This window comes from Xyrauchen texanus, chromosome 22, assembly GCF_025860055.1.
Source record: "Xyrauchen texanus isolate HMW12.3.18 chromosome 22, RBS_HiC_50CHRs, whole genome shotgun sequence".
NCBI classification, from domain to species: domain Eukaryota; kingdom Metazoa; phylum Chordata; class Actinopteri; order Cypriniformes; family Catostomidae; genus Xyrauchen; species Xyrauchen texanus.
This window is the reverse complement of record NC_068297.1, coordinates 4,089,385-4,116,900: the sequence shown is the minus strand read 5'-3', so window position 1 is coordinate 4,116,900 and position 27,516 is coordinate 4,089,385. Positions and strand designations below refer to the sequence as shown.

General features: G+C 36.2%; 1 protein-coding gene across 4 annotated transcripts in view; it reads right to left on the bottom strand.

Annotated features, from left to right (window-relative positions):
- Nucleotides 1-21,777, bottom strand: part of LOC127662162 (serine/threonine-protein kinase MRCK alpha-like) — a 74,650-nt gene extending 52,873 nt beyond the window's left edge. For 3 of the 4 annotated variants that reach the window (XM_052153213.1, XM_052153214.1, XM_052153215.1), the window contains exons 1-4: nt 21,482-21,774; nt 5,640-5,731; nt 891-974; nt 673-768 (exon numbers count right to left, since the gene is read on the bottom strand). In XM_052153213.1, the coding sequence (XP_052009173.1) occupies nt 673-768; nt 891-974; nt 5,640-5,731; nt 21,482-21,659 (450 nt within the window). In that variant the 5' untranslated portion in view covers nt 21,660-21,774. Of the gene's footprint in view, nt 1-672; nt 769-890; nt 975-5,639; nt 5,732-21,481 lie in introns of all 4 variants that reach the window. The other variant, XM_052153217.1, reaches the window with a different exon arrangement.
- Nucleotides 21,778-27,516: the final 5,739 nt, after the last annotated feature.

Below are 27,516 nucleotides of genomic sequence, written 5' to 3'. Positions count from 1 at the left end.
GAAAATGCTGTTGCCAGGCCAAGAAAAACCTCGTGCAAACCACATAAAATGGCCCCATTATTTTCTGGCTTGACTTCACTTTCATAGTAATAAATTCACACATGGGAACTGGCCAAAGGTGTGGTTCTCTCCAGTCCACACAATTCAAAGTCTCTCTGTTCAGGGTCTGTGTAGCTCATAGAATAAAGATGCTGACTACCACCCCTGGAGTCGCAAGTTCGAATCCAGGGCATGCTGAGTGACTCCAGCCAGGTCTCCTAAGCAACCAAATTGGCCCGGATGCTAGGGAGGGTAGAGTCACATGGGGTAACCTCCTCGTGGTTGCTATAATGTGGTTTGCTCTCGGAGGGGCGTGTGGTGAGATGTGCGTGGATGCCGCAGTGAATAGCGCGGGTTGACGGTCTTAGACGTTGATGTTTACAGGAGGCAAGTGAGATTTGTCCTCCGCCACCCGGATTGAGGTAAGTCACTACGCCACCACGAGGACCTAAGAGCACATTGGGCATTCCAAATTTGGGGGAGAAAAAAAAGTCTCTCTGTTCTCATTTAACAGACTGCAACCATTCAGATACCACTAATGCTTAATAGAGGGGACTGATTAATGAAGTCTGATCTAATCAAAAGCTTCTGTTATAGATGTGAAGTCAGGGGCACCAGAGGGTAGAAGCCTACCAGGAAGTTCTCGTCCTGAAAGGCGTAGTGCAATGTAGTGATCCACTGACAGTCCCCGTTCACCAGCACGTCCCGTTCCTCCCGAAAACATGCTGTCTGGATAAAAAGAAACAAATCTTTCAACATTTTTTTGTATTTATATCTGTTTTGATGTGATTAAATTTCCAATATCAAATGAGCAATTCATTTTAATATATAAAGACAGAAATTGCAGGTACCTCTGCTCTTTTCAACATCTCCCACTTGTTGAGGATCTTCATGGCAAACACCTTGTCTGAACTTTTCACCTTTACAACTGCTACCTGTAACATACAGGTAAATACAGAGTATCCAATGATCACACAATGATCTGAAACCCAGCTGTTCTGTAAGGAACGCACAAGGGAATATCTAGAGGCCTGTCTTTTGTTGCTTTGTTACATCTACATAAACCCAGTAAACCTTGAGTTACAAGACAGGTCAAGTTACTACAGGTGTACAGACTAAGGTTGCCATGGTGTATGGTGTTGCCGGCTTTACTTGGTTTAAGGGACAACACGATGTGAAATTTTATACCGGGTAAAAGGGGGAAACATTATGAATGGAACTTCCAATATCAATGCAATAGCCTTACGAATAGAATAGCCTTGTGAATAGTTGCCTAATGAAGAGTGTGCGACACATGATAAATCAACCTAAATAACGCATTGAAAGCCAAATGTTCTTAAGCAATGTAACAAATTACACAGGCAGCAAAGTATGCACACTGACAGAAGCATTTCAAAGATGTCTCTGATTCGGATGACAAGAATTGCTTTTAGACACAGACACATGCTTGAAGAAACACACTTTATTATATTTTTGAGAACAGATGACAGAAAAGCTGTCTATGTGCATGTCTGATGTGCTGTTTGTTCGGAGGCGTGCAGTCTTTTGGAACATGCATATGTAAAGGGTTCTCACTCATTCTTTGTTTCAGTCTTCTGACATTTTTTTTGCAAGAACAATATCGTCTATGAGAATGCTGTTAATTACCTCACCATCTCATTTCAGCTCAAGAGGTGCTCCGAGTTCAGTACACTTTATTTCCACAGAGCAGTTAGCTGTGATTGCAACTCTGCAGGGTCGCATTATATATAGCTATACATCTGTGATTAAATCATAAAATAATACAAAAACACGTTCACCTCGAACAATGATTTATATTTCAGTGATTATTATCATCATTATAATTATGTTTACATTTATAATTGTTTTCAGATCATAAATTGTATTTATAATTTTCCGTCTGTTGTCATTGATGGATACTTGCGTGACGGTAAATGGAAAGGTGGTTGTATATGATTTTTTTCTTTTAACACTGCTTTTGTGTTTCGTTTGAATTGCAATTTCAATTTAGAAATGTCTTTGAAAATGTAATACATTTATTTAAAAAACTAAAAACATATACCAATGTAAAATCACTAACGCAAGAATGTTCACCATTTCCTCAGCCGGGGGGTTGACGTTGTATTTGGATAGTGATTTTATTTTAATTTCTATAAAAAATATCGTGAACATATTTCAATATGTGCAACACCACGATCTGAATGCGCATGTGCCGTAGTATATACTACTTTGCTACAACACGCAGTGAATTTGAGGACACTTAATACGGCTTTTTGATTGGTTTTTGTAAATGAGTGACATACTCAATAATGTGATTTTGCATATCGTTAAAACAACAATTGCAATATTATCGTAGACAATATATAATTGCACACCCCTAATGTAATGTTGTAAACAAAATCCCATAGCCACAGACCTTAAACTTAAACTTGGAAAAAAGATGCAATAAAGTGAATGGTGAATCGGGCTGCCATTCCAAATTTTAATTCCCTCTTCATTTACTCACTCTCATGCCAATCAAGCAGAACACAAATAAAGATTTTTAGAAGAATATCTCAGAAGAATATCTTTGTGTTCTGCTGAAGAAAGTCATACACATCTGGGATGGCATGAGAGTGTGTAAATGATGAGAGAATTAACATTTTTGGGTGAACTATTCTTTTAAGCACCGGACAAGTGGTCAGGACCATAGCGATGACATTGTTGTGCAAATAATTCACCCAAGATCTACAGAAATGGCAAGACTTTTTACACATAATAATTTGAGAAAAGTATAGTTTGCTACCTAATCAAAACTATGACTTCTTGAAAGTGTTTAACCGAAGCAGAGAGTTCAGTAGCCAAAATCAACCTATATTCACGCTTGCATATTTTATTTTTGAAGAGCATGACACCACCACCATCTGCAGAATGGGAGTACATTGAGCAGATGCTGATGGGTGTCATGCTGTCTAAACAGAGGTCTTTGTAGTTGTCAAAGGGTTGTCTCTGTGTTTCAGGTTGACCTGTCACCCCGGCCGCTCCATACTTGCCTTGACAGGAACCAGGGAAGAGATCATTGATAAAACCATAAAGTCTCTGGTCCTCCATTTTTGTCTCTTCGTTTGACTGACTGATTGGCGGCAGCCCAATTCATAAACTTATATAGATTAAGTTAGTGTTTACAAACAAAAAAGGCTTGTTTGGTGCACTTTTGGAAGGCCTGAAGGCGCAGAAAATGCCTACTTTCAATGGGATCTTCCTTCGAATTGAGCTGAAAATGTCCACAAATGTGCTATTTGTGGGGTTAAAACACCCTATTTTCAAAGGATTATTGGAGATTTGGGCATCTTTAAATTTCCATCACATTTGGTGGATCTGGACAAACTCAAGATTTGATTAAGTATGATATTTCAAAGATCATCGTCATTGTTGCCATGTCTGCTCTAATACGACCCAATTGCAGGTAAATTTGAACTTGTCACAAAGGTATCGTAAAAACTCTGATAACAAACGGTTGTTTTTCATTTCCAATGCATAACCGCTTTGATGGAAATTAAGCCAAGGATAATCTTATATGAACAAGAATGACACAAAAGATCTAACTGGACAGACCGGACCTCATCTCTCCACCACCGCAGCCTGCACTGGCTGTTTGTGAATGGATATGAAAATAAAAATAATGTACTACTTCTAAACTATGCATATTGAATATTGAATGTCAAATGTTATTAAATGTACTTTATGAGGACAGATAATATAAGCAGTAAAGATGCATATTGCATGTCTGATGTTAGTGTTTTTATGCCAGTTGTCTTGGGCTTTATAAGTGAGGTAAACATGTAAGGATGTGTGTTCTTCAACCTGTTAATTAATTAACTACATTACATTTATTTAGCGCTTTTCTATGCACTCAAAGCACTTTACATAGTATAGGTGGAGAGGAGAGAGTAGAGTGATGTAGCCAATTAAGGTATGGGGATTATTGGGAGGCCATGACAGATAAGGGCCAGTGGGGGAAATTTGGCCAGGTCACCGGGGTTATACCCCTACTCCTTATGAGAAGTGCCCTGGGATTTTTAATAACCACAGAGAGTCAGGACCTCGGTTTAACGTCTCATCTGAAAGACAGTGCTTTTTTTACAGTATAATGTCCCCGTCAATATACTGGGGCATAAGGACACACACAGATGAGCTGGCCTCCCTTCTACCACTTCCAGCAGCAATCATAGTTTTCCCCAGGAGGTCTCCAATCCAGGTCCTGCCAGGCTCAACCCTGCTTAGCTTTAGTGGGCAACCAGGAAAGAGCTAAAGGGTGATATGGCTGCTGTTACATTACAAATAAATCATACACGCCTAAGGAAATGGTTGTTGATTGTTTAAAAAGAACCCATGCATATTTCTTTCCTATAACCCATTGATATCCTTTTATAATATCTTAATAAATAACAAATACTATAAACAAACTTTATTAGATTATATGATTTAACAGATTATTAAAACCACAGCGCTGCCCATATCTACCACTAAAAGCTGCTGCTCAAATGAAACTTTAAACTTTAAAATGAAAGTTAATTTCATTTATACACTTAAATTATGTAGTTTGCTATTGACACTTTTGCATACAAATATTTTTATATAAAGTAGGACAGTACGCCACTAATGGGACATACAACCATGTCATAAAATTGCATCTTGGTACCTCAGATTCCTTAACCCTAATTAACATCTAACAATGACATCTGTCTAAATTCTTAACATTAAATTCATGAATGCTTGTGAACTGATGATCTTCTATGTTCATACATTGAAATCTCCTCCTCATTGTGGGGATGTGGGAATTATTAGCCCGCACCACAAATATTAGCAAGCACTCATGCACATCCATTGGACATACTCCCACATCCTGGCAAATTAGATACAGACCTACTATTTCCAATATACACTTGTTTCGGATGCACTAATCCTAATCTCAATGTGTAAATTGGGATGCAGCAAGGGGTGTGCGATATGACCAAAATGTTATATCATGATGTGAGTCATTTTATATAATGATAACGATATATATATCACGATATACTGTAGTTAAATTTTTTTATTTTTTTTTATCAATAAAAAAAATATATTGTAATGGCCATTTTGAATAATCCAGTCAGTAAATTAAATACTTTATAAATGAAAACTACTTCCTCTTATATAATTTTCTCTTTAATTGGAAACATGACAAACATAGTCAAAGTAAAAACTTTGATTGTGCTACAATCACGTGAAACAGCTGCGTGTGTCAGATGAATGTCATTAAATTTGCTTCGGCAGCTCGAAATTTCGCTAGTGTGGCAGCCAAAAAATGGTCAGTGCCTGAAAAACCCTGTCCATGTTTCTTTAATACTCTATGTCTCACGTGTGGCCGCTCCACCTTTCTCCTCCATTTCTCAGACAGAATGTGTATTACATACGTGTAACTTGAATAGAATGTGGTGCCATACAGTGGCGATCGCAACCGCGATAGAGATAATAATCAAAACTGGATACCGGTTGTCAAATTTCTACAGGTTTATCATGTCTACCGGTATATCACCCACCCCTAGATGCAGCCATCTCAACATAAGACTGATCCTTACCTCTCCGAAAGCTCCTCGTCCAATAACCTTTAGGATTTCAAAGTCTTCCTTATGCAGTCGCATCTGTTTCACTTTAGAGGTGAACGGTTTAGCTGAAGAGAGAGAAAACAGCATGGAGTTATTATTTAAGACATCACTATAGAGTGTCATTCAGAAAAACAGTCGTAAGGGCCTTATGTTTTCAAAAGGATTTGTAGCAGTTTCAGCACTTTCACACAAGTCAAAAGTTCAGAGGCATCTCTGAAAAAAGCAGCATGTTCAGATTGATGGTATATATTCAGGGCTCTACGCTTAAAAAAAATTTAGGAGCACTTGTGCTCCTGATTAAAAAAGTTAGGAGCACAGTAAAAAATTTAGGAGCACAGAAAAAAATGTAATTGTAAATAGTGAATTGTCCATGAGTTTGATAAAAATCAAGATTTCATATTTTTTACATATCGCCCAGCCCTAATAACAACATTACTATAGTTAACATGAACTAATAAATGTAATGATAGTTACAGGATAAACCATTACAAAAGTTGTATTAGTTAATATTACAATGAATAAAGGCTGTAAAAAGATATTGTTCATTGGTTGTTCATGATACCTAATGCATAAACTAATGTTAACGAATGGAACATTTTAATAAAGTTATCAAAATTACATTAAAATTACATTAATTGAGAATTGCTAACATTTATTTGTTTTGAAACAGTTATGAATAGTTCTGTTGTCAATATCAAAATGTCATTGTGACATACTGGTTAGCAGTAAAAAACCATGAGAGCATCTCACACACAGCAGAGACATATTGATAAAATAAGATATTTATATATCCATTACAAGCTCTAAATCTGCTCCAGTGAGAAATCATTAATATCTATTATCTGTTTACTGTCTTTGGCGTTTTGCTGTAACACCAATCACTAATTATTAAGCAAATGAGTGGTTAAAATGTATTTGCTATGATTAGTGGTAATGTGACTAACATTAAGCTGATTTAAATTTACATCCTCACAAAATAGCACTGAGATGAGTGACTGATGAGATATTGAGAGCACCTGGACAGCGCGCAGGTTTGATTGACACCGCGAGTGAACATATTGAAGGGAGTGAAGTGCTCATGATCGCTCAAATTGTCACGACTCGTGTTACATCACATACATTTGAAGTCAGAAATTTACATACACTTAGGTTGAGGTCATTAAAACAAATTTTTAACTCCACAGATTTAATATTAGCAAATTATAGTTTTGGCAATTCGTTTAGGACATCTACTTTGTGCATGACACGAGTAATTTTTCCAACAATTGTTTACAGACAGATTGTTTCACTTTTAATTGACTTTATCACAATTCCAGTCCATCAAAAATGTACATACACCAAGATAACTGTGCCTTTAAGCAACTTGGAAAATTCCAGAAAATTATGTCAATCTTTTAGGCAATTAGCTTCTGACAGGAGGTGAACCGAATTGGAGGTGTACAAACTCAGTGCCTCTTTGCTTGACATCATGGGAAAATCAAAAGAAATCAGCCAAGACCTCAGAAAAAAAATTGTGGATCTCCACAAGTCTGGTTCATCCTTGGGAGCAATTTCCATATGCCTCAATGTACCATGTTCATCTGAACAAACAATTATACGCAAGTATAAACACCATGGGACCACACAGCCATCATACCGCTCAGGAAGGAGACACATTCTGTCTCCTAGAGGTGAACATTGTTTGGTGCGAAAAGTGCAAATCAATCCCAGAACAGCAGCCAAGGAACTTGTGAAGATGCTGGAGGAAACAGGTAGACAAGTATCTATATCCACAGTAAAACGAGTCCTATATCAACATAACTTGAGAGGCTGCTCAACAAGGAAAAAGCCACTGCTCCAAAACCGCCATAAAAAAGCCAGACTACAGTTTGCATTTGCACATGGGGACAGACATTTCTGGAGAAATGTACTCTGTAGGATTGCAATGGTATGAGATTTTCACAGTATGATAACCTTCTCAGAAAATATCACGGTTTCACGGTATTACACAATTAGTATTATCAGTGAAAAGTAAGGATTATTTATTTATTTATTTTTGAGCAAACACTTTATTATAATTGAAACTTGAAACCATTTATTTTATTGAAGTATGTGTAAAAAAAAAAAAGTCTCCCTTTTGAAAATAAATAAATAGAAAAAATAAGAAAGCTAACAGAATTATAATAAACAGAATTATAAACATGATTAAAAAATAGCATGTAACTATAACATGTTCAATTAACTACTAAATGAAAAATAACATCAGCTGTGTGAGCTTTTGAAGTAATGTCCTATGATTATTAATAATGAAGATACTGTAGGTGCACGACAACGTGACCAGACTGCTCTTGTCTGTCCCTTTAACTCAGTGGTTCTCAACTGGTTTTGATTCAGGACACCTGAACCTGTATTTAATGTATCCTGGGTCGCATTTCCTTTTATGTTGCATATTTTGATAATGGTTTTCCAGTACAAGGACATGCATCAAGTGACATAATTTTTGTTGTTGAAAATATCAACAATCGGTTGCCAGATTGCACAAAATAAGTATAACATTAGACGGAATATTTCCAATTTGCGCAAGTATAAATCTTAAACTGGGGGTGTTGCGTCTCTCATCTGGCAACCCTGAGCATGTTAAACACTTGTGGAGATGGTCCCAATGCAAGTTAACTGAAATATCCAATGAAAGAATTCCACATTAAACCATGTGGAGGGCCTAATCAAGCCGGAGGGTCATAAATTGCCCATGTCTACTTTAGCTGTTTGCGAGATTATCATTAAATCTGCCTCGGCAGTCCTAAATAGTCGATCACTTGGGCGGCCGCCAAAATATCTTCAATGGGCGAACAATGGCATTGTTCTTTCCCTGCTGTCCACGACCCAGTCCAACTAGACCAGTTGAGAAACACTGCATTAACTCACACACACACACACACACACACTCATGTCAGACCCCCTTGCCTCGCTTCTCTCTGACATTTTCTCCACTGCATGTGTGTGTGTGTTGCAAGTTGACAAGTCTGACAGGCAAACAAGGAATAAAGGAGATGCGCACGCCTATGTGAGATTCTCCGTTCGGTTGCATTTTTTTCTCACTACCGTAGATAAGCAAATGTACATGGTATGATAACAGTCAATTTTCAAACCGTGGTATACCGTGAAACCGGTATACCGCTGCAACCCTACTCTACAAACATTCTACAAACTTAAGACTGTATAGGTACAATACTGTTTTCTGCTTATAAATGAACTCTGTTTTGGACAATGAAAGTTACATTCAGCTCAAGACTGCCAAGACCTTGGACACAAACACAGATCTCTTTTCACTTGGACTGCATTAAATCCAGTCTGTCCTACTGACAATGGGCCCAGTTAACCAAGCAAAATAAAAATGGATTTATCTCTGCTGAAACCGAAGCAGTCCCCAAGAACCTGCAAGAATCAAAGCAGCATTCTCATGATTTTTGTTTTGGTTTTATTTTTTGTAAGACATCGGCATAGCCTGAAATTATTTTCCTAACCTTTTAAATGAGACGCCACTGTGGGAGATGCAAAGAAGTGTTAGCTTAGAGCTGTAATCAACTGCAGAAATGGTCAAAATGAGAATAAGATGTGTCACAATATGGTTAACAAGCCTATAGTGTGCAAACAATAACACAGCTGATTTGTGATGCTGCATGATTTTGGTGTAGGGCTTTTGTCAAGATGACAGCTCATTGTGTCGACCTGTGAGTTTAGGGTTAAAGCAGGCACGCAGTTGCTTTTACTGCAGATGGTTGGACAGAACACCAGCCTCACCCTGCTATAAATAGAATCAAAGAGCTATTTCTGAAGCAGGATATGCTATAACTAATGCATCAAAGCAATGTTTGCACCATTTAAAGAATCTATCATTAAAAACAGATCTTATTCTGATAATTAACAAATTCGGAATATCGTCTGATTTATGGGCCTCTGCAATATATCTGTCGACCACTAATGACCATATTATCCCTGATTATTAAAACCCATGTGGTCTCAGAATTGGCAAACCATGTTACAACTAGAGATGTCCCGATCAATCGGCCACCGATCAAAATTGGCCGATATTAGTCTTAAATCCGTGATTGCCGATCGGCCAATCGTGTCTAGATTTAGGGCCAATCTTTTTTGCAGCATGCAGGCAATCACACAGACACTGTTCCTCTAATGAATAAGTGCTTTCTCAGCCATTGAAGCATGACAGAATGGCCTATGGAGGGTGAGTTGTAGGCAATTCTAAGCATTCACGAATTTATGCTTAGAATTCTCGCAGATGAGCAGGGACCCTGGGCATCTTTCTTTTGGTGTTTTTCAGAGTCAGTAGAAAAGTCTTTAAGTTTTTATAACGGTGTCTTAACGTCCATTCCACAGGTGCATGTTCATTAATATGTTATGGTGGCGTAGTAGCTAAAGCACAGGGCTGTTAATCAGAAGGTTGCTGGTTCGAACCCCATGGCCACCACCATTGTGTCCTTGAGCAAGACACTCAACTCCAGGTTGCTCCGGGGGAATTGTTCCTGTAATAAGTGCACTGTAAGTCGCTTTGGATAAAAGCGTCTGCCAAATGCATAAATGTAAATGTAAATGTAAATGTTATGGTTCAGGAAGCATGGAAAATATTGTTTAAACACTTGACGATAAAGATCTGTTAAGTTATTTGTATTTTTACAAACTTTTATTTAAAATTCAGTTTTCTGAAAAAGGGATGTTTCTTTTTTTGAGTTTATAATTTAAAATAATACACTTAAGAAATACAAGTATTGGCATTTTCCTCCTAAAACATTCTTAGTTTGGTGTATTTTAATGCATTTAGGCTATGTTTTGTATAGAATATACATATTTGAGTCCATTAAAACTTCACGTTGTGAATTGTGGGATATTTCTGACTTTGACTTGTTTTTTTTATTTGAAATTAATTAAAATCATAACACGCTGCATAAACAGCACTGAAATAATTGTAGGTTTGAATGAAACAAGGAGACTGGCAATCACTAGTGCTTGTTTTCATATTGTACTTTAACACACTATCACAGTGTATGCAGAAAATATAATGTTAATTTAGAGAGAAACACTCCAACACTGATTACATTGAGTCAACTTCATCTTTACAAGAGAGGAAGTGAGGGATGTGCGAGTGTAATTTTGTTTTCTTTGTTGTGGACAAATGTGACATATAGCGCACAAGAGGCAGTGTGCCCTCTAGCAGCAGATGTCTGCAGACAGTCTTTCAAAGTCTGCTGGCATGAATGCATTTGTTCTGAAATATATTAATCGACGATCGAGAAGCTTAATCAATCAAATTATTAACAACAACTAATTGATCATAACATATCTAGTTTGTGTGTTTGCACGCGTGAATCTTTGTAGTGCAGGGTTTGGAAAGAGGAGGCATGGCTAATCAACGGCTAAGTCTGGTGGAAGTTCCAGAACGGCTTAAAGCACCTTTAAAAACGAGGCCCCAAACTGATCTGCTTGTATGTCCTGTCAGAAACCTTTCACTAATGGTGCAGCAGAGAGTCAGGCATCACTTCTATAGTGACAACAAGAATAACATGAGGAAAAGAAAAAGTTAATCTGACCACTTTCATCGAACAAGCAACTTCAGATAACACAACCTTGTTGAAATCACCTAACAAAGAAGAGTATTTACAACTTTGCTTCCGGCATGAGATTTACAAATTACAAGATGTCAAATCAGGTCAATAACCCACTGCAAAATAAACCACTCAAATACAGAGGTGAGGAGAAAAGAAGAACAGTAACAACTAGATATTTCAACGAGACTTATTTTAGTACAGCAATTCAGGTTGGATAAAATCATCTTATGAAAGATTACTTAAGTTATTACTTATTAAAGTATCATTAAAGGACTCAATAAAAGTTATGGCATTTTAAATGGACTACCTAAATAAGTAGCAACCAAGGACAAACATTTCAAGCCCCAGAAGACATTCAGTGAATACAACTTCCATTAGCCAAAATGTCAAGAGACGGATTTGTTGATAAGAAATCCACACACATTGCTTTGTTGGAAATGGGCAAGATTCCATGTAAACAATTCAGTGAATATCAAGTGATACCGCCGTGTCAGGCATCCTTTTATAGGGCATTAGAAATAGATGGAAAACAGACCACCTGGAACTGCCACCACTGCATCTAATATATCAAACAAGGAAAGTATAAAAGCTACTTGCAGAGGCCGGTGTAAAGATCAAGCCTTCCTTACAAGAACCAACAAAGTTCTCAACTTCAGCATTCACAAGTCAGGGTTCATTAAAAGTCTGAATTCAGAAAGCTCACTTTGTATATATCAACATTACAGTCCCCAGTCTGAAGGGCCACATGGCTGCAAATCAAATGAACCATACCATGCATCACCTGGAATACCCAAGAGACCCGCATTAGGAAACCATATTAAGGCAAAGCCACTGGTAGGACCATTAAAACATGATTTCCATAGAGGGAAAGAAACGCTGGAAGGCAGTAAGTGACTACAGAAAGAGCTCAGATGCAATTCAGAGTGTGTGCAGTGTTCAAATCAAACCTGTTCTGTTTAACTAAAACATCAAGAGCATTTTCACTATGAAACGTCTACATAATACAAACACTGGGTGTAGAACTGTCAGACTCCTTTAGCTTATAAGTTATTATTTAAAATAATAAAATGTTGTAATAAAAAAAAATATTTTCAAATTTGAATTAACCAACTAAATGAAACAAAAACAGTGCTCTTGCTAATTGTAGTGCATTTAAAGTCAAATTAAACAGTATTTGCGACCCATTCTACTTCTGTAATGTGGCATATTTCCAAAAGAAACAGGACATTTAACAAGAAAAAAAAATGTAGAAGGGGACTTGATTGAATTGGATAGTGAAAAGTGGGTGTTCTAGATTACATGGAGCCATGCGGTAAGAGGACGATTTAGAAAAAATAAGAGGGACTGGTGACATCAGATATAAATTGGGTTATGTATTAAATAACCATATTGTAATGTCTACTTTTGGGTAATTCTGTCAGTGAATTAAATACTATCAAAGATTTCCTTTTATATAATTTTCTCTTTATTTGGAGCTTGACAATAGTCAAAGTACAAAAAAAAAACAACAACTTGGTTTTAAATAATTCTTATAATAATAATAGATTTCATATTATGCCACATTTCAGTCTGATAAGCTGTTGACCAATGCTATTATAAACTTTCCTCAAGAAACTCGAGATAGTCTACAGTATAATGCAGAAGTAAAAAAAATAAACAAATTATGCAACAAAAATAAACACTTTTTGCAGAAAATATCCAAAATTATGTAAACACTTCTTGCAAAAGTTATAGCCTAATTAAAGCGGAGTACATCTTTTGGCTTTCACAATATTATTTTGCGTGCTTCCTTTTGAGGCAAAACTAACTGCTTGTATCACAAGTGATTATCATCGCACAACATAGTTTGCATATTATATTTTTCTACTCTGTGTTAGGTTTTGTGAACCTATACCACAGATGTCGCACCTGTCGTGACTTCTCTCAGTCTCACGTGAAGCCCTGCTCACTTATAGATAAGCCCAGGTTGCGCACATCGCAATATACATGATATAGGAAAATCTCTATCGATTGACACTTTATATCGTCGCCATGATATATCGTCATATCGCCCAGCACTAATGTAATAGAGCTGAATGAAGGATCAATTTTGATTTCATTTTGCCTTGCACTAGGTTTGCCTTTTGAATAAATGTAAATAACTGGAAATGTTCTGTTAATTCCTCAACTGATTTGTTAACTATATAAACTTAAAAGGACTCTTTAAAGTTTATATTATAGCCTAGGCCTTTACAAATAATAGAAGTGCTTCCATGATATAAAAACTAAACTACATTTTAGAGGATACAACAGGACTTTAGACAACAACAAAAAAACTGAATGTAATCTATATCGAAGCTTTAACCGAGGTCCTAAACAGACCAGCAATGTTATATTTCTTGATCTATTTTATGAATTAAAACCCCAAGATACGTCAACAAAAGGCACAAATAATTTTATAAAAATATTATGCAATTAAACCTTAACTATAAAAACAATAAAAACTTTGAAAACCTTTCCTAAACACTGCACTTTAGCCAACTTTTCATCCGCTAGAGAAGAATGTGATAACAATGGAGGAACAAGCCTGGTCCCAACACTGGGATCTGTCCCGGCCTGACAACAAGATTATTTCCATCCCTAAACATCATATTAGTTTGGCCAATCACTGTACATTAACCTCCAGAACAAGTCGGAACTAGCCATAACACAGAAACAAATAAAAACTGATTATAAAGAAATAGCCTGTGATCAGGATTAAACCTTTGAATACGAGAATACTCCCAAGATACAGGCTCAATCACAAAATATGAGACCGGTTTTACCTGATAGTAAACACAACTAGCAAAAATAACAAACTAAACCTGTACATTTGAAACGATGTGAAAAAAGCTACACTATGTTATGACTACATAATACAGCCTGAGTTGACGATTTAAACCAGCTGTCCAGGAAAACTCTCAGTGCAGGGGTACTTCTTGGCATACCAAAGGGTAGTTGTTAGTCACTGTTCACTGAGACTGCCTTTTCTCTCAAACAGTTGGGCCTGAACGGCATCTGTGACTTGCAAATTCCAACGCTTGCCTTAAAATCAAAGTCTTCAGGGCACTTTATCTTATTAGCACAAGTCAAAGAAACAATGTAAAGTGCAAAGAAAATGTCACAATAATTAATCATTTGTTATGGCATGCTGTGCTTTTATGTTCAAAAAAGCACTGATAAAAATCAATAAACCGGCATTGAAAGAATCCTCCTTGATGTCAATCCGCAAACAGAGGTGCACACTGAATAAGCCGACAGAATGCTGGTAAAACTCTTACCTGCAAAGCGAAATTGGGGTAAGGGTATAAAACTAGGTGTGCCGGTCATGCTTCACTTAAACTGTCTATGATCTGTCTCCAATAAAAAAACACTGTGTAAGGTATTTACACAACCTTACACGTTGGCTTATGAAGCATAATAGGTGCAAGATTGTGTAGGCATTTCTACTGATAATCATCTCCAATTTTGGAATTATTTCCAATTTAAAGAGTATTAAAGTGTATACTCATTTTACACTACATAACATATTTTTGCCTACTTCTTTTCAATCACATAAAATTCTACATTAGAAGAGCAAGAGTAGATTTGTATTAATGACAATCAAATCTAATATAACATATAAAAAAATTATTTTCAGCAAATATAGCTAAAATTTCTATATCAGTGCATGCCTACTTCTATTCAAAGAAATTACAGTACACTTAAGGCCCAAGTATACTTTGGTTTTCCACGTTCTGGATCCCCTCCTGAAGCAAATTTCATCATCAGCACAGTCTGCGCAGATTGACCGCGTGTGGCCAAGATTTTCTCGACACGAGGACAGTCCTAAGAGCCCATCATTGCCGCTTGCGCCTGCTGCTGAGTGTTCTAACACAGGATGCAACGATTCGATATCGCTCCGATACTGAAGCTTTTAGACGGATCGGGTATCGGTCAGACGAGCCTGATCCAAATCTAATACTGTGTGTTAGTCATGTTCGTTACTGTCAAGCTCAAAAAATTATATAAAAGAACCATAAAAACACAATTAAAGTAGTTTATATGACTTGTGCATTTTATTCAAAGCCACTTGAAGACGTGTGATAGCTCTGTGAATCACAAAAGGCTGTGTTTGATAAGTAAATATAACAAATGCACGCCCAGCTCCAGTGCATCAGTAAATGCAGCTGCTTTGTTTACAAACACACTCCTGCGAGTGTGTGTGTAAACATAGCAGCGCCATTCACTGACGCGCTGGAGCTGCACTCCTCCACGCGTTGTGCAATATTTGAGCGCTACTCACAAACCACATCTCAGATGTAGATACTCAATAGTTCAACTTATGTTATGCATTTAGAATGGCACTGGAGGTGCATTTTACCAGAATATGAATAAAAAGCTAATTTAACTACTGTGAACTTGCCAACAAACAGACACATACAGGACGTCCTGGAGAGTTCAGAATGTCAAAATAAAAACGTGAAGGTTTAAAAGTTAAAGGTGCACGATTGATTATTATTATTATAATATATTTTTATTATTGGTTTACAAATGATAATAATATTTAAGTTGAATGGGTTCCAAAGAATAATTGTGTGAAAGAAAAGTGGACTGAAATTTTACAACTAAATAATAAAAAAAAAGAGATCCGAATCCTTTAAATTCCAGATACAAGTTGAAAACATTTTGCAAAAAAAATAAAAGAATTCTACTGAGGACTTGTACTGGAATTACTGTTAATTTTGGTACTACGTTATCCAGTAGACAAATTATTAAAAGTGTTTCTTAATAAGCTATACATTTATATTGAAATAATGTGTAGTTAGAGGTTTGGGTTTCTTTACATATTAAAGAGCACACCAAATTATTTCCACACAATAATGTGAAGATATTCTAAACTAATTATGCAAAAACAACACCACTGATATCGGTTTGGGATTGGTATCGGCTGATACTGAGATTTCCGATATCGGAATCGGAATAGAAAAAGTGGTATCGGTGCATCCCTATTTCTAACAGCGTTACAAAACAGTCGTGGCGCACATATGTCGAAAACGTCCATATTCTATTATTGTCAAGAGAATACTTTGAAAGACTGTGAGTTTGACCATGTGCAAGCAATCCAAGCAATCCAAGCAATGCTGAAAACTAAGTATACCAGAGCCTTTAGCTTTTGTCCCACTGAAGTAACCCGAGGTTAAAGTGTCTTGCTCAAGGGAACAATAGTGTTAGAACACTAATCAACCCTTGCAGACTTTTCCTACAACCTTTTGGTTCCCTGCCCAAATCTTTAACCACTAGGTAATACCACCCCAACACGAAAATTCATAATTCAACAGACACGAATATGAACCTACTCTATCCATCTAAACATTGTAAGTGAAACCACACAATTAGGTAGAATGAAGGTTGCATGTACAATCTCTAAAACTGTCATATGGACTATAGCGTCCCATCCACTGTTTGCTGTTGTCATAACTGGACCCTGACAGAGATAACACAAATCTGGCTGATATATTTGGGGTGAGTACTGGCATCGTTCCCAACATATGGTTCACAGGGAAGCAAGGAATATATCAGCCTAATGAGAACTGTTAACAGCTTTTTTAACATGCCTATTTGAATGTTTATAACTACAGAACACATGAATAGGGAAACACTATGCCAATAACAAATCAACTCAAAATGAAATGACCTTTTTGTCTATTCGCAATCACGGACCAAATCCTAGTCTCTAATTCCAAAACATTCAATAAAAATGCAGCATATGCCCAGTTTAAGATGGCCAGCAGAAAACCGAGCACTAATAAACTGATTTAAAGGCCCTTGACGGCAGTTGCTAAATACTTTAAAAGTCTTTATGAACTGAAATATTCTGTTATTTAAAGCTGATGTAATTTTTCAATGTTTGCTTTGCTTTATGTTTAGGCCCCTTGCAATAAGACCTATCCCATTTATTATTGCATTACTGTGTGCGTGTTCTACCACGCTTGTTTAATCTATACATGAATTCTCTTTCTAGAGGGAAGGAATGTTTAAAATGGGCATTTAAGAGGCAAGTCATGTCACAGAATAAAATTAAATGGCATATTATGTCTATTCACAATGGAATGTGATATAGGGCTGCAGTTATTTTCTACTCAAAAACATCAACCAGTTTAAAGTAATATCCATTATATAAGCTGTCATGTGGCCCTGATTAAACATGTTAAACAGAGAGTTTAGACAATATATATCAATTCCCTTAACACTGAACACATATGTCAGATAGGGCTGACATTATTAGACAATGTTATCTGCATTTTCGTTTTTGAATAGTCGTTTGGTCTCATTTGTTGTAACATGAGATCACATGAAACTCTAATGATGACGCACGAGAGCAGCACTGGAGTTCACGACTGACTGAGGAGAGGAAGAATTACACAGATCACAGTCCAGATGCATTTTAAACTTTCCAAACAGCTTCAGGTGACGTAGATCACAGCAAAAACACAAAATAAGTAAATACAGAAGCACTCTCATTGTGGAATAAGTGGAGCTGCCGCTCCGCCGAAGCAAAATTTGTGTGTAGGGCTGGGCGATATGGCAAAAAATATTATCACGATATTCTTTTTCATATCATTCGATATCGATATTTATCACGATATTGAATCACATTTGCACTTTGCAAATTTTTTTTAATTTCCAAAAAAAGAAATATAAAATAAAAAGTCTAAATAGTCTTTACAAAACTGCATTGGGGCCCAGACACCGCCAATGCAGTGGTGTCTGAGGGATCTTCTATGAAAATATTACAATATTTTATAGAGTTTATCAATTGAGTGCAGTTGGATACGAATGTTATAAGATGATCTGTTCATTTTGAATCATAATGACAGTATATATATATATTTTTTTTAACATTAAAATTATTTTCATATTTCATTACATACAGATATCCAAGTATGGGGGCATAGAAGCCCTTGTGACTGAGGAATGATACTGTATGGGGGTTCAGGGGTAACTCCAGAGAGAAACTTTTGAAAATGTAAAAGTCTGAATGGACCATTTTTCTATTTTCATTAAAGTGAGAAAAACTAGGCTACGAACTAGTAACTGTTTTGTCTTTCATCCTTGTCAGAGATGATGACATCTGAATAATTTCACAAAATTAGAACTGAAATCTGTTTGTTTATTATTCAAGGCTTGGAACATGCTGATTAATAAAACGAAATTTAGGAAAAAAAACTTTATGGTCTACAGGCGCTCTGGAAACACGCACCTCGTGTTTACGCACATGTGTGCCACTGTAGGTCTAATAGATTCTACCTTTAGATTTTTTCATATGAAACTATAACATTTTGTCAAAATATAAGTTACTTTTACTCATGTAAAATCCTTAAACAAATTGGTAAAGGTGATGGTGTGTAATTATTAATATTTTTAACTATTTTGGTAAAGGGGCCACATCGGGCTTTAAGTAGTGCATAGGGGGCCACATTGTATTACTTTTGAGATACAATGTTCTGCATTGATTTTTGTATCTTTTAAGCCCAGAAATAGTTGTGTACTCAATTTTCTGAAGTGTATCTGTGACTAATGGGACTATTCTGCAATTGCCTAAAGTATTATATTGCTCTACAAAGATAGATACTTTTCTATCAGGCAATAAAAAACTGAATACATTTATTTTACCATCTCTACTTCCCTGTTAATTTATTATTCAATTTAACAATCTCTACATCGGGGGTCTGTTTTAATAACAAAAAATATTTATAGAACTTTTAACGTTTGTCGCAAAGCGGGCGAGTTTAATTTTTCTAAAACATTACCCGTTTACATGCTAAAAGGGTCATGATTCGGGTCTCGATGGTTTGACTTTAAGCACACAATTGAATAACACTGGCTGCATGACTATGATAAATGATTACTGCAAGAGTTAGAATTACATAAAGGTGCGAACGGACTTCAACATTTCTAAATTGCACAAATAAAAAATACATATACATATTCGTCTCTGGCTTGCTTTTGCTCGCATGTCAATGATGCCGATATCTACATTTATATTTACTTTAATCACAGAGAAGGTTTACCTGCAAAATTAGTAGCATCAAACATCACAAGCAGCCTCAAGAATGAACACAGAGTAGCCGTATAACACTTTTCCTTGAGCAGAATATTGCACTACATATCGCTAAGTTTGTTCAAATGGGAAAGCGAGATAGGAAAATGTGGACTCGCATGCATGGTTGCCAGATTGCACAAAATAAGTATAACATTAGGCAGAATATTTCCAATTTGCGCAAGTATAAATCTCAAACTGGGGGTGTTGTGTCTCTTATCTGGTAACCCTGAGCATGTTAAACGCTTGTGGAGACGTGTGATGTCCCAATGCAATTTAACTGAAATATCCAATGAAAAAAAAAGCTTTTACGATAAATGAGCCGCGGGCAACATTAAACCATGTGGAGGGCCTGATCCAGCCCACGGGGCCATAAATTGCCCATGCCTGCTTTAGCTTTATCTTTGCGAGATTATCATAAAATCTGCCTCAGCAGTCCTAAATAGTCGATCACTTGGGCAAACCACGTCATTGTTCTTGCCCTGCTGTCCGCGACCAATCCGAATAGACCAGTTGAGAAACACTGCTTTAACTCACACACACACTCATGTCAGACCCTCATGAATGTTGACAAATGGGAACTTGTCTCGTAACACTCTTGATATAATTTGGGTTGCTATCAAAGTTACATGATAATTGCATGCAGAGGTCATCTAATTTTTTTTTATTTGAAGACATTTTTTTTTTTAGTAGATTTTATTGTTTTACAATATTGACATTCAGGACTGAAACACATTTTTTTTTAGTTGTCTTTTAAAGTCTGTCTTGATTTTTTGTTTTTTATGTAATAAAGTGTGGATTCCACCTTAAAACGTATCTTTTTTGTTTTGTCTTTGACCCCTCAGCTGCATAATTCTATTTGCTGTATCTGCTACCAATGTATTCTAACCAAACTTGAAAACCTTTTGTTTTTGTTCCATTTATTATTTTCCACTGATACAATTAGGTTAGCAATGTAAGCAATGCAATGTCTCCTGTGTAAAGGTATGGTTCATCCAAAAAATGAAAATTCTCTCCTCAGTTACTCATGCCATCCCAGATGTTTATGACTTATGTAATGTGGACATGTAATGTGATTACATGTCCACCTTTTCAATGGTTAATTTAAATCCATGCACCATGATATACTGCTCAGCATGCTGGTATGATGGCCCAGTATTTAGCTGCATGTTGCTACTTGAATTTTTCAGGGCTGTACACAGTAAACCTATGATTCAGTATTGCCAAATGTGGCATTTGTTGCATGCACAGCAGTGAAATATCCTTATAATGGATTTTCAAATCCAAAAGTCTACAATAAATAGTCTTAGGTCACAGTTATAAAGATGGTCTGAACATGAAATGCATTGGTTTAAGAGGGTTTGTACATGAAATGCCTTTATTTAACCCTTGTGCATCAAGTTACTCAGAGGTCCTTAGAGGACAAAATGTCTGTGTCAAAAACTGCCATAATAATATTCTATACTAATATTATTTTCCACTTTCATTTTAACCAACATCAGTCTTGATCATAACTACCAAATATTCATTTTCAGGATTTTAACCCTTTAAATGCCAGTTTGTTTACATAATGCCACTGTTGTTTTTTTACACACAAACACACACACACAAAACACTCTGGTATCCATACCAACGCACCCACACAATTTTAGCTGCATCCTTTATTCAATTGGCCTGCAGTGCTCTATAATACAGCAAACAGAAAATAGGAAAAAAGCATGTATTTGCTCCATAGGCTACACATGAGCAAAATGGCACCATCCGGTAGAAAATATTTGTAAAACAAATTTGAAGCCAGGGCTCCGGAAAGAAAGCATAATATTATAGATTTTATGCTTTATTGGCGCTCGGATCATTGCAATTTTAATGGGTTTCAATAGGGACATTTTTGTCCTCAAGGTCAAATTATTAAGGTGTATTATAGGAACTGAGGTTGAAATACCAAAATTCAGACCTTTAGCTGAATGCGTTGCCATTAACACCGAAAAAAGAAAAGTGAAAAAACAAAGAGGTCCTGAAGGTTGCACAAGGTGCAAGGTTTGCACATTAAATGCATTGGTTTGCACATTAAATGCATTGGTTTTAAATAACATAATGTAAAGCACCATACTCACCCCATTCCAAAAACTCAGCAATATTCTTCTCTCTTCTGAGTGGGGAGTTGATGCATTCATCATAAAGACATATGAGTACATCCAGAAGGGCTTCCACACTAAAACACTGTCCATTAGACTGGACAGGGCCATCCAGGATCAGTTTTTCCAGCTTTTTCAAACGCACCTCACCAGACATGATTCAAAAAGAGTGACAGTCCAAAAATGTACTTTAGTCTTATTAGAAAATCAATGCAAAGTCTTTAGAGGGGCTCTTTCAACGCCTATCAATAAAACCCACCCATAATCACACAAAAATGCAATGCAAAAACTGCATTAAACCCAAACTTAATGTTAATTTCATATCTAATAAAAACGTTAAACTACATCTTTGAATCTATTGATAAACTCAGTGGGAGAAGCAAAACAACCAATGAGGGGAAAATCTTTAATATTTAAGACGTTTAACTACAAAAGAACATTGGCGTTTATGCAAAAGATAATGTATATCCTGTGTTTAGTAAATATTACATTTATTGGCATACATTTAATTGCCTTTATCTGTAGCCACTCCAGCTAACTAGCTAAACAACATCTCGCGACACAACGTCTGCTTTCTCTCGTATAAATACAAAATTCATGGATTAATATTAACCAATACTAGTTTAAATACACGTCAAGCATGTACACTTTAGAATATCCCTAGTTTGTTCAACTTTATCGAGCTAATGATCCAGCTAATAAAGACGTTTGGCTAACAGGCTAATGATTTTAGCTCGTCATCAGGAAAAATTCTCCTCAAAACTCCAAGAAAATAAAAGTGACAAGCCCTCCAAATGTGATATGAACGTGTGTAAAAAACGGTTTGAACGTCTTTATATCCACAGAAAGTGAGTTTTGCAAAGTTTTCCATAGGCAACGACGGAGTTTTCCACAGTTTTCGTCAATTTCCCAGGAATAATTCCTCAAAAAGTGAGTCCTGGCCGCGGGATAAAGTCCCTCAGATAATGATGGTGATGATGATGGATGATGGTGATGGTGATGTTGATGATGAAGATGAGGACAGTGAAGATGTGAATGCGGGGTGACGGGTTGATTTTCTCTCATCTGCCTGTCGGCTCCGGAGTGTTTCAGGAATGATGAGGAGAAACATGGCGACTGGAAGCGCGCGCGACACACACACACAATAAAAAAAGAATACAATTATTTATTTTATCTGAATCATAAAGTTATAAAATCACACTTTTACTTTTACACTCTTTTACACAGACAGACAGACAGACAGACAGACAGACAGATAGATAGATAGATAGACAGACAGATAGATAGATAGATAGATAGACAGACAGACAGATAGATAGATAAACGGATGACAGACAGACAGATAGATAGATAGATAAACAGATGACAGGCAGACAGACAGACAGATAGATAGATAAACAGATGACAGACAGACAGATAGACATACAGATAGACAGACAGACAGACAGACAGATAGATAGATAAACAGATGACAGACAGACAGATAGATAGATAAACGGATGGCAGGCAGACAGACAGACAGACAGACAGACAGACAGACAGATAGATAGATAGATAGATAGATAGATAGATAGATAGATAAATGGATGACAGATGGATGACAGACAGATAGATAGATAAACGGATGACAGGCAGACAGACAGACAGACAGACAGATAGATAGATAGATAGATAGATAGATAGATAGATAGATAGATAGATAGATAGATAGATAGATAAACGGATGACAGGCAGACAGACAGACATACAGATAGACTGACAGACAGACAGACAGACAGACAGACAGACAGACAGACAGACAGATAGATAGATAGATAGATAGATAGATAGATAGATAGATAGATAGATAGATAAACAGATGACAGACAGATAGATAGATAAACGGATGACAGGCAGACAGACAGACAGACAGACAGACAGACATATAGATAGATAGATAGATAAACGGATGACAGACAGACAGACAGATAGATAGATAAACAGATGACAGGCAGACAGACAGACAGACAGACAGATAGATAGATAGATAAACGGATGACAGGCAGACAGACAGACAGACAGACAGACAGACAGATAGATAGATAGATAGATAGATAGATAGATAGATAGATAGATAGATAGATAAACGGATGACAGGCAGACAGACAGACATACAGATAGATAGATAGATAGATAGATAGATAGATAGATAGATAGATAGATAGATAAACAGATGACAGACAGATAGATAGATAAACGGATGACAGGCAGACAGACAGACAGACAGACAGACAGACATATAGATAGATAGATAGATAGATAGATAGATAGATAGATAGATAGATAGATAGATAGATAGATAGATAGATAGATAGATAGATAGATAGATAGATAGATAAACGGATGACAGACAGACAGACAGATAGATAGATAAACAGATGACAGGTAGACAGACAGACAGACAGACAGACAGATAGATAGATAGATAAACGGATGACAAGCAGACAGACAGACATACAGATAGATTGACAGACAGACAGACAGACAGAAAACAGACAGACAGACAGACAGACAGATAGATAGAGAGACAGACAGACAGACAAACAGACAGACAGACAGATAGATAGATAGATAGATAGATAGATAGATAGATAGATAGATAGATAGATAGATAGATAGATAGATAGATAGATAGATAGATAGATAGATAGATAGAGAGAGAGACAGACAGACAGGCAGGCAGGCAGACCGATATGACTTGCACTGCACATAAATAACTAATATTGGTATTATATTCATGACGTTAGTCAGAGGGGAACTGGCCCCCACAGTGAGTCTGGTTTCTCTTAAGGTTATTTTTCTCCATCAAACAACATCTTATGGAGTTCTGTGTTCCTTGTCACAGTCGCCTTCAGCTTTCTCACTGGGGTTCTAAATACAATTATTATTTAATTATTTAATTTCTATACACATTTTACAATCAAATTTAATGAAACCACACAATGATCACTGTAAGACATTATAGATATTACAGTTTAATTTTTTATTTATTTTTAATGCATGATTTCCTGTAAAGCTGCTTTGAAACATTGTGTGTTGTGAAAAGCACTACACAAATAAAAATGACTTTGATCATATTTTTATATCAAGAAAATTCCCGTTGGATCATAATTTATTTTTTTCTAGTAAGATCTTTGATATTAGGGCAAAAATCATATTCTTAATTTTTATATTGTTTTCCTGTAAAAATATCTAAAAATCCTTAAAATAAGATCAGTTTGATTGATCTTGTTTTAGAAACAACACTGCAGAAGATATTTGGGTTTTTCAGAGAATGTATTTTTAACATGTGTATTTTGTCTTACTGTACTGACAGAGTCTTTATAGTCAAAACAAGTGGAAAAAATCTACCAGTGTTGAATAAGTAATCCAAAGTATTTAGAATACGTTACTGACCTCGAGTAATCTAATGGAATACATTACAAATTACATTTTACAGCATTTATTCTGTAATCTGTAGTGGAATACATTTCAAAAGTAACCATCCAAACCTGTATATATACTGAGATGACTGGAGTCTTCATCTCATTAGTGGCCATGATTTCCGACATATATTGCAAAATTACAATTCATGTTAAACTTTAATGAGGAAACAATTACTGAGTTCACCTTTAATTCTAAATAAATTGCTTTCATTGTGCAATATCTTTGACCTTTCAAATAAGTGTCCTGATGGATCACTGCTGGTTCAGTGTATTCAGCTTGCCTGTAATAGCTGAATTTGGACGAAGTCTTCAAATACTAGTGCTCCCTCTGGGGACAGAAAGAAATCCACAGACCTTGTCCAGAAATTTTGGGAATTTTCTCTGAGAATGAAAATGGTAAAGCAGCGTCACCTGCTGTCAAAAAAAGTGACTTTATTTACCACATTTCAAATTGGTTGCATGGTACATTACTCTTTGAAAAACATTTAAGGAAAATTAAAAAAGCACAATTAATTCAGTGATTGCAAAACTACAAAGCATATTCCACTCTTTATTGTTGAGGATGTGTGACTGTGACATTCTAGAGATAAGAAAGCACAACAGGATTGTGTATTACTGTAATAGTTTGTCTGGCTGGATGCAGAACTTAATTTCATTCTATTAGTCTTGATAGTGGATCAAATAAAGTCTTCCATCATACTGATAAACACTGGGAAATTTTGAGCAAGGTAAGGTTTCAATGAGCAGATGTTATAATGCCCATCATTAACACCTTTTGTGTTTATTGGGGCTCTTGATTAAAAGGGGGAAATACAGGACAGTGTTATTGTTGGTTTAATCCCTCTGATCCCTTTTCATATGCAATTGTAATTTGTGAAATACCACTTTCAGTCTAGATCATCTAATTAATTAATGTGGCAGAATCTGCAGTCCATAAATCAAAGAAACTCATCACCCCAAACAACCGTCTAAATGATAGTTAAGCTTAATGAATCATTGAAAGTCACTGGCCTAAGATCTTTTGTTGTTGTAGTGTGTATTCAAAACATTAATCCCAATGCAGTTAGGACTGTCTCATGAAATATCTTGCAAGATAGGAAAAGTTCATAATTTAATGGGCATTATAGGCATTAACGCAGGGTTCCAGCACCTTTTGACCAAAGAATGTCCATGCCTTTTCCAATTGTTCATGATTACTCGATACAGACTTTTAAAAGTAATTTTATCAGAATCAGAATGAGCTTTATTGCCAAGTGTCCTCACGTTGACAAGGAATGAATGAATTAATGAAAAACAAAATAGGAGATAGGAGAAACAAGTGCACACATTCCAGTGAGACACAGAATATAAAACAAGGTAAAACAAGATAAATAGACAGAAATAATAAGACATATAACAGAATGGCTAATTTACATGTGCAAATGGTAATGTACATGCAAGGTAGGGGTATGTGCAGTTATTGAATAAATATGTGAATATGTAATATTGAGACAACTTTAACAGTCATTTCTAGCCAATTCAATATTTTAGAGCCGAGCATAAAATGTATATTCCCTAGAGACATTTCCATGATTTTTATATGTCATTTTAGGATTTTAATTTCCATAATTTGTTCATGTATAACCTTCCTGTTAGTGTAGGATGGTGTTACATGTAATAAAATATAGTTTAATGGATCTTTTTAATTGTTAATTGTGTTGCCACATTTGATTTTACATTTTCACAAGTCACTCTGAAAGAGGTCTAAAGTTCTTGTACAGTGATTTTTTTAAACATATGAAATATGGTCCAAAAATGAATAAAATGTAACACTGTCAAAAGTGTTTTAAGCAGCCTATACTGCATGAAATGTAGGCCTTAAAATTACATTTGACAATTTGGCTGATCTGTAGTGCTGTTGACATCTTGTTTGAATAATAATGCCAATGTTGATTTGTAAACATTGGATTATACTTGTCTTGCCCATCCTGACAAACAGCGCCAGATAATAACACGATTACCATGAAAACGTGGCTGTGTGGCGAGTAAATTTGCTTAGCTGTCTGACGTGATGTTATCCGCCGTCAGCCGTTCCTGTGCCGTCATCGTCTGACATCCCAGGACAACCTCCAGCCCCAATACACATGGGGTAACTTTAGTCCCTCTGTTGGCAGCACAAAAATGGTCTGAGCAGTCCTGCAATAGCAACAGATAATGACCCCCCTGAGAAAACTCCCTCCAATCCACATCCCCTGAGCACACTCTTGGATTTACTGCCTCTGTTTGTATAATAATGACTCTCCCTTATAAGACAGCAGGGGTGGTTATTTCTGAATACACTTTCCTCTCTCCTACATCCCTCCAAATGTAGTCCTTTTACCAAAGATGGGTAAAGATGGAATGTTCCAAAATAAATGCATCTGTATGCAACTGCACCATGCAATACTCATGCAATTCTCAACTTGACTAATTTAATAGTGAAATTTGTATAAGTTGTCAAATAAATAAAAGCATAAGCTTTATATAAAAGTTTCTTCGCTAAAATGAAATTCATTTTTGCTTTAAAAATGA